Source organism: Salmo trutta, chromosome 14 (genome assembly GCF_901001165.1).
Source record: "Salmo trutta chromosome 14, fSalTru1.1, whole genome shotgun sequence".
NCBI classification, from domain to species: Eukaryota; Metazoa; Chordata; class Actinopteri; order Salmoniformes; family Salmonidae; genus Salmo; species Salmo trutta.
Genome location: NC_042970.1, coordinates 43,710,738 through 43,718,674, shown reverse-complemented (window position 1 = coordinate 43,718,674; position 7,937 = coordinate 43,710,738). Strand labels below are relative to the sequence as shown.

The following is a 7,937-nucleotide window of genomic DNA, read 5'->3' as shown; positions in this document are numbered from 1 at the left end:
ATATTTTGAGTTGATGCCAATGGTTGTTAAAGACGGTAGTTAGTGTAGTGGAAAATCCATAGACGAGAAAAACATAAATGTTCTCGTTTGAAATTTACGGTAAGGGGTGTTTTTTTATCGTACTGTCGTCACAAATACTTTTCTAGCAGGGTTTGACGTCAGTTTCTATATTTGGTGTTGGACGGAACCCTATTTGTATGTTAATCCCACCACGCTCTCGGATTGTTTTCCACGGTGTGAACCAATCACATCGCACAGTGTGTGCGCTTTCTCTGTGAATTCCATTGGTTAAAATGCCAATCACTCAAAAAGGACACTTAAGTGACGTCATCTTTTCTCGTCCCTTGATAAAAAGAGGCCACAAACCGTGATGTAGGCACAAAGAGAACTTGGAAGTGCAATTTGAGAGGCCACAACATCAAGCGAACCATTATTTTGGCTGAAGAATGCTGATTGTTACGTTGGCCAGAGCCAACTTGTTGCGTTGATATTACTGCTTCTGACTTGAAAATTCCATTTACTGAAGGATTCGCCCTGGACTGGAGTGAAGCCCGCATAGCTTTTTCAGCTAGCTAGCCAACGTTAGTTTACGGCACCTCTGTTTCACACTGCATTCCTGTCGGAAAAAAACGTCTTATTTTCCAAAAGCTGAAATAACTATTTTTGCGGGCAAAATGAACCAAGTGTACTCCTCTAGAAGTGAAATAGGCCCTGAAGTAACGGCCGCAGCGACCTTTGTTTCCAGGCTATTGAGAACAAGAGGCTTCCTGAGCGAACATCAACTCCATGATTTCAGAGATTGTCTCCAACAGTCATTATCAGGTAATTTGGTTAGCCATTTCCTATAAAAACAAATTTGCCCGGTAATAAAGTTCATGTCGAAATGGCTTCCTATACAAACGGGTTGCTTGTTTACTAGCGTCAACCTAGCTAACGTTAGCTAGCCTTTGTCTGTTCAACTGACGTTAGCTAGCGAACATTCGCTTTCTATCTTGTTTTATCGACTGACTTGATAATACTTAATGTCAGCCAAGTTCTCTACCTATATTAGATAATGTTTAAATACAAAGCGAACCTGTTTAAGTGTCGTTTTAACGATGTTTTGTCGAATGGCTTTGCTGTTTTTGCAAGGCAGCAAATTCTCGTTAGCCTAGGTAAGCTTGTCTCGAGACTATACTAGTAACTAGGCCCAATCGAAGGATCGACCAACTGTCTATTCTCGAGCATAGCTATATTTGGTTCTGCGAGCGATGTCGGCAAAAGTTGGTAGGTAGTAGTATCCCATATCAGTAATTCAAACTCTTGAGGTTGACTTGTCTATTGCTAGCATCTACTGTCAAGTTTTATTGTCTGGGGCTTTGTTTTCAAAGCCGCACGTTGACTTCTAATTTCGTGTCCCTGTCTGAACATTTTCTCTTCAGAGCACTACCAAAACCACTGGTTCCCTGACAGACCACAGAAGGGCTCCGGCTACCGCTGCATCAGAATGAATCATGAAATGGACCCAATCATTGGCAGGGCTGCTGGTCGGATCGGACTTACTAGCGATCAGCTCTTTGCCCTCCTTCCCCGGGAGCTGACACTCTGGGTGGACCCTTTTGAAGTCTCTTACCGCATTGGGGAGGATGGCTCCATCTGTGTCCTCTATGAGGCAGAGTCCCTAGCGCCCGCAGCAGCCCCTAGCCCTGACCCCACACACAACTGCAAGAATCAGTTTCTGATCGGTGGCCGCACTAGCCCGCCGAAGAACTACCTGATGACTGTCTCGAGCTAGTGGGGTTCAGGCACTACCGTGACGCCGAACAGCGTCGGTGTGAAGGCCATTGACCACCCACAGTGATCCTTTTTGTATCTTCATTTCATAGTGTTTCCCCCTATTAAATTAACTTGATTGCTTATTTAATTGAATTTGCGTATTCTAAAAGCACCTGGTATTTGTTAGAGCGTTGGGTAGCACTTTTGAATGTTTGACTACCAGCCCATAGGCTCTAATTGCACTGCTGGGACTCTCAGTATGTAGTGTGCTTATATCCTGTGGTATTAGCACACTACATGCAAGCATGGGCTTTATTAAGTGTAAACACAACATCGCTGGGATTCTGACACTAGTTTCTCATGGTGTAATAATACTTCACGCCACTTCCCACAAATGTAAACTAAAGCAATTGTATAACTGGAGTTAAGTATTTGTTCAGTAACATATACATTTACAAAAATGTGGTTTTATAATTCAGTTCACTGCTGGTTTGAATCATACGGGACCACGTCACCTATCTGTGCCCTGAAATCAAAGACTCATGACAAAATGGCTGACTTCCCAGTTGCAAAAAGAGCTGCCTCTAAAAGGTTTTACTGCCTTAATGTGACGTCTTCTGCCCAAACACCTTTGAGGAATACTGCCTAACTTTCATAGATCCTTTTTTCGCAATAGTCAGTGTTCAGAGAAAGTGGAGTATGTCAATCTCAACAAACGGCATACTAATTTCACCTCTTGCATCCCAGTAGACTTAACATTAAAAATCTAAAATGGCTTATACTGTCAACATGTTCAAAAAGGGGTTAGGATTTTAATATTTCACTATTGTGAATTTTTTTGTTGGGAAGTCTTCTGTTATTTCCCCCCCCCCCCCCAGGTAGAATAAGCTGTGAGGTGGTTGTTGGCGTCATTTTAACGTCTAGCACCGCCAGGTAGTGTGGTGCCCTCTGTAGCATCCTCTTCTTCCTACCGAGCTGTTGAGCAGCTCACCATTGCTTACTGTTCTAGACAGGGGAAGGATATAGTTTGTAAGCTATTTGAAGCACAGTAAGCGTTTAAAGTAACTATTTTAAATGACTTTTGTGCATCTATAAATATTTGTACAGTTTGTCACAATTTTATTACAATAAACCTTTATGAATTCAGATTGTCTCTTGCTGTGGTCGGTTCAATTTACATTTGAGTGTTCCTAATCAACACAGCTTTGCACCTGTAGCACATTTGTAAGGGATCTATTTTGTGACCCAAGGGAACCTGTCAACACTACACTTTTAATTTAACCAGTTAAGAACAGTCTACAATGAAGGCAACCTGAATAACGCTGGGCCAATTGTGCGCCGCAATATGGGGCTCCCAACCACGGCTGGCTGTGATACAGCCTGGATTTGAACCAGAGACTGTAGTGAGACCTTTTGCACTGAGATGCTGTGCCACTCAGGATGCACCCCGCCTCTACTCTAAGTCCGTGTGTTGATCTGAAAGGCTTGGATAGTATTTGGCAAAAAACAGCGCCTAACCATAGGGCAGGACCATTACACCCTTTTGATCCTTTCAGGTCTAGTTGGCATAAGTGGCCTAGGGGTTTGTATGAGTGGTGCGTTTATCACTTTCTGTTGTGTTCACTCTCAGGACCAGGCTTGTCTGTGCCTCCAGCATTGGCTTGGCTTAAGGGCACACCTCTGTCTGGACATGCTCTACACCAGCCACAGAGGGATCTATCAGCACTTTCCTGGATGTAATCATTAGGTGGAATGTCTTTTTAATATGCATTTCTATTGGACAAATTTGGGTATGTCCCTCTGTTTTTAAGAAACCTGCAACTGAATCTGCATAATGACTACACCTCTGTGTCCTGGGAGAATGTGTCAAGTTACATTATGAACCCAGCCTCCCTGCATGTGTTTGTGCAGCCTTAATTTCTGTCAAACCCTTCAGAGGGTGTTTGTGTGAACATGCACATTTGTTAGGGGAAAGCGGCAGTCTTGAATCAACAATCCTACCTTCTAGGAATGGAGAGGCCTGTTTGACCCTAAACACCAGGCTAAACAGTGTTGGAAATCACAACACAGCCGAAAGATCTACAGACTGAAGTAATGTTTTCTAAACCTGTATTGGTAAAGGTGCCCTCAGGTTGGTTGTGTGGGGGTAAGTACTATAAAATAAAGGACTATGAGGGTATGTCCTGGTTCCCTATGGCTTATTTCTGGTCACGCTGGCACTCCCTTGTCTGAAATGCTTTTACCTTTTCATTTCAAACTTTTTAGCAAAAAATCATTTTGAGTTGACCTGCCCAGACAACAAAAAACTTCATTTGTTTTCTGCCACTTGTTTATGTAACAATGTGAGTCATACAACACAATGAAGGCCAACATTCAGGGACATTTTACCTCAAGTAATTATGAACATAATACACACACAGATGGAACAGGAAGGGACTGGTATCAGAGGAGCAGGGCTCTGTTGTGATCTCCAGTAACATGTTTAGCACACACAGAGAGAAAGAAGCCCTGCAGTGGTTCCATTTCCATAAGAAACCCCTGAACCTTCCTCTCTGAGGGGCAGTCATAGTCACCTGGCCCTCCTCGCTCTCCTCCTCTGTGCCCCTAAAACCCAGCAGCAGAGAGGGGGAGAAAATACCAGAATGCAGCTCTCTTAAGCCTTGCTCACATTGGCAGTTGGAAGTGACTTAAATCCCAATTGTTTGCATATCTGATTCGAATCTGTTCTTTTTCCTGTAGTCTGAACAGCCAAAAAGCACATGGAATAGGATATTTCAAACCACCGTCATAGATGGTTTGAAGTCAGATACAAATCTGATTCCTGGCCAAGTGACTTGTGTCTGAATGGTCATATATGATTTATTTGCCCTTGAGTGGTTTTTAGACTGTTATTTGGCATAGCTTGTTGCTCGCTAGCTACTCTGTTGATAGTTTGACAAGAACATGTGGTAGATAACTAGCTTGTTAATTGTTTACAAACAAATTAGTGAATGCGCTAGAAAGCTAACTAGCTAGCTAGTTGACGGCTGTGGCTAGCCCAAAAAATACTTGTTTTGAAAGTTGGATAATCTTATCCTGTGAGGCTTTAAAAGTGTTCTTACACTATCATTTTGAACATTTAAAAGTAATTGGGAAATGTCCATTGCAGGCATTGTTGTCACCCTAGCTTGCTACAACTTCTGAGTGATAGGAATCACAAGCACCACCACCAATCAGTCTACACAACTGCGCATACACCTATGACAACTAGCGTAGCCATGTCAGCAAATGACTGCTGTCTGAACACACACAAATCTGATTTGGTCACTTGTAACTTGCTGTTTGGACAGTGAGTATTCCAAAACGGATTTGAAAAACAAAACTGATTTGAGAATTAAGGCCTGCAGTGTGAACAAGGCTTAAAAGACTGGAAAGGAGGTTTGTCTACCCACTTCCTCATCCATCTCTGTTACCGCTTTCTTCTCCCTCTGCTGAACCAGGAGGGGTGAGGGATGGACCCCTTGCAGCACGCTAGCAAGACAATTTGAGACCTTTGAACCATCTGCGCATGGCATTGTTCTCAGATATTGAGCATTAGTTTTCACATCCCAGATCTCAGAACTGTTATGTAGTGAATTCTTCTTTCATAATCTTAACCTAAAGTGTAGAGTATCAAAAGTTATTTGAAAAACATTTTTTTGGGGGGGTGCAATAGCAGAAATCTGGGTTCAGTCAAAAGTTTCTATCTGGCATAGAATGTTACAATTATTTCAATTTCAATGGAATAGTACAGACATTTAATGATTAAATAAAGAGAATAACCTTCCTTCTTTCTAATCACATCATCAAATATATTAAGTCATGTTCATCACAGATTTGTTAAAGTGATAGTTCCCTAAAATTTCAAATGGACTATATCCTATGGATAACTAACAAAATTGCTGAAGCCTAGTTCTGGATGAGTAAAGGCTAGCTCTGGATGAGTAAACTGATATATTTGTCTGGTCTCTGACACCCAAAGTCAGTAAAGTACTTGCTAGTTATCAACAAAATTTGGTAAGTTTGTAATTTTAGTGAAATACCCCTTCCATGGAGGTTTTTGTAGGCAAAAACAGCAATGCTTCTCCTAAGGGCCTCAAATATGCTCTAAGGTACCTGTATTTATTTGTTTTTACCATAAAGAGCTTACATTATTCCCTTTCTTCTGAGCAGAACCTATGATATGAATAATCAAGGATTTAGGACAGCAAGGTTCTCTCTGCGAAATGTATAGTTTTGAGATGAGTATTTTTTAAGTCCCAGATCTCAGAACTGTCTTGTGATCTCTTCCTCGTCAGGACTCAATAAGACCTTATATAGTATTATTTGGGATTGGATTGCATGTAGAACCTTTTAGCACCAAGTTAAAAGGTGTTTACACAGATATAACTTTCAGATTTGTCATTTCTTTTCATCATACATTTTATTTTTCAAAACTCTGACATATCGCACATGTAAAGGACCACCTAAAGAGCAACTCTATCATTTTTGACTAACATGTCAGATAGAACCTTACAGGTCCCAAATTGGCATCGCATCGCTGGGCCTTTCAGGAGAGGGTGTTTGTGAAACCTGGGGGAGATAGGGGGGAGGGGGGGGGGGACAATAAAAGAGGCATGCCTCGCTCCCCGGCTCTATCCCTGGCTCCCCCCTCTCACAGTAGCCATAGTACCATCTGTCCACAACCCCCCCCCCCCACCCCACCCTCCTCACCCCTCCAGCACTAAACAGACAGCAAAAGGCCTCTTTCAGCTCAGCGGACCCCCTCAGCCCTCCTGTCTTCCTCTCACTGTTACAGAGGCCCGTGAGGTCGACAGAACTTTTCATGCAGCGACATGTACCTGTGGTGGATTACTCTGCTTTGACTGAGGGGGAGAGAGAGAGAAAGAGGGTGAGGAAGGGGAGTAGTTGAGCAGAGGAACAGAGGAGTGGAATCGGTGCAATTTATGCCTTTGAAGGAATCCTACTGATGTGTAGATGTCTGAGAGCAGACGTTTCGAGAAGTTTGCCTGCTGCTTTTATGTTGGTCTGAGCCTCTGCAGCTACAAAGTAAATCGCTAACTGTCAAAGTGCTTCAGTTTTCTTTTATTGAGTTAACTCTTAAGCCGTCAATCAGTACAACAGTCACATTTGTAACTATGTCAATCTCTAATTTCAGATTCAAAAGACATACTACAACATACGCACCATAACTCTCAGAAAATATGGACAATCAGATACTTTCTAAGAGTTGATCTCTACCTTATTATTTACAGCGTATTGGTTGTGTGTGGGGGAAGGGAGCATTTATGTGTGGGTGCATACAAAACAGTGAGTGAAATGGTGTGAAGAGGGATATAACTGGAAGTGGGTAAACAAGATGTAAGTGTTAGGGTGGAGCACAGAGGGGGTAGTTTATTACCCAGAGTCTGTCTGTTTCTGTCGCTCTGTCTGTCTTTTGGTGTCTGACTAGTACCTGTGTGCTCGCTTCAGGATTGTGTCACTGTAGACCAATGTGTGCATGTTGTTATTTACCGAGTTGTGTCTTTGTGTCTGCTTAGAGGACACCACTGAGTGTCTGTGTTTGTGTCTGCTCTCGGTTGTGTGTGTGATCCAGTTAGAGTCTCATCATAAAGTAGGGTGTGAAGGAGGATATAATGGGAGGTAAGGTGATGTGTGTAAACACGGTGTGGGTGCGAGGCTCAACATGGGGCCACTTTATTGACATCACAGTGTGATTGGCGGGGCATAGATAAAGCAGAGGGATATGTCAGAGACATAAATGGAGGGATTCTCTGTCTGTTGAAACAGTGTAGATTCCACCTCAATTCAGACCTATCACATGCACCCACGCACGCACGCACGCACACACACGATTCACATTTCTCCCTCGATCTAGATTGTAGAGGAAAGGAGACCCTCCAATCCTACATACATGTAGATCACCGTGCTTCGTCTTAGGTCACGTCTCGCAAACCACACTCCTCACTGTCGTCTCTTCTCTTCGTCACCCAATCAAGACTGTGTAAAGCTGCCACTCCGTGTCTTAGGAGCACACAGGCAAAGCGCACTCTAAATGAGACCCAGTTAAGATAGCAGTATGCAAAGCTAACTATGGTAACTATCCAGGGAAATTCTGCTTCCCTGACGCAGGATCCTCTTTGGCCCTTGGGAGGTAGACAGGT

At 42.9% G+C, this 7,937-nt stretch overlaps 1 protein-coding gene across 1 annotated transcript; it reads left to right on the top strand.

Annotated features, from left to right (window-relative positions):
- Positions 1-355: 355 nt before the first annotated feature.
- LOC115208140 (protein BTG2) lies at positions 356-2,901 on the top strand. The gene is made up of 2 exons (XM_029775980.1): positions 356-822; positions 1,422-2,901. The coding sequence occupies exons 1-2, from the start codon at positions 675-677 to the stop codon at positions 1,772-1,774; spliced, it is 501 nt and encodes a 166-aa protein (XP_029631840.1). The 5' UTR covers positions 356-674; the 3' UTR covers positions 1,775-2,901.
- Positions 2,902-7,937: the final 5,036 nt, after the last annotated feature.

Bases quoted from the DNA above. Each gene is read 5' to 3' on its own strand.
- LOC115208140 (XM_029775980.1), top strand. From the start codon at position 675: ATGAACCAAGTGTACTCCTCTAGAAGTGAAATAGGCCCTGAAGTAACG. The intron at 823-1,421 runs GTAATTTGGTTA...TTTTCTCTTCAG, and splicing joins TCTCCAACAGTCATTATCAG to AGCACTACCAAAACCACTGG.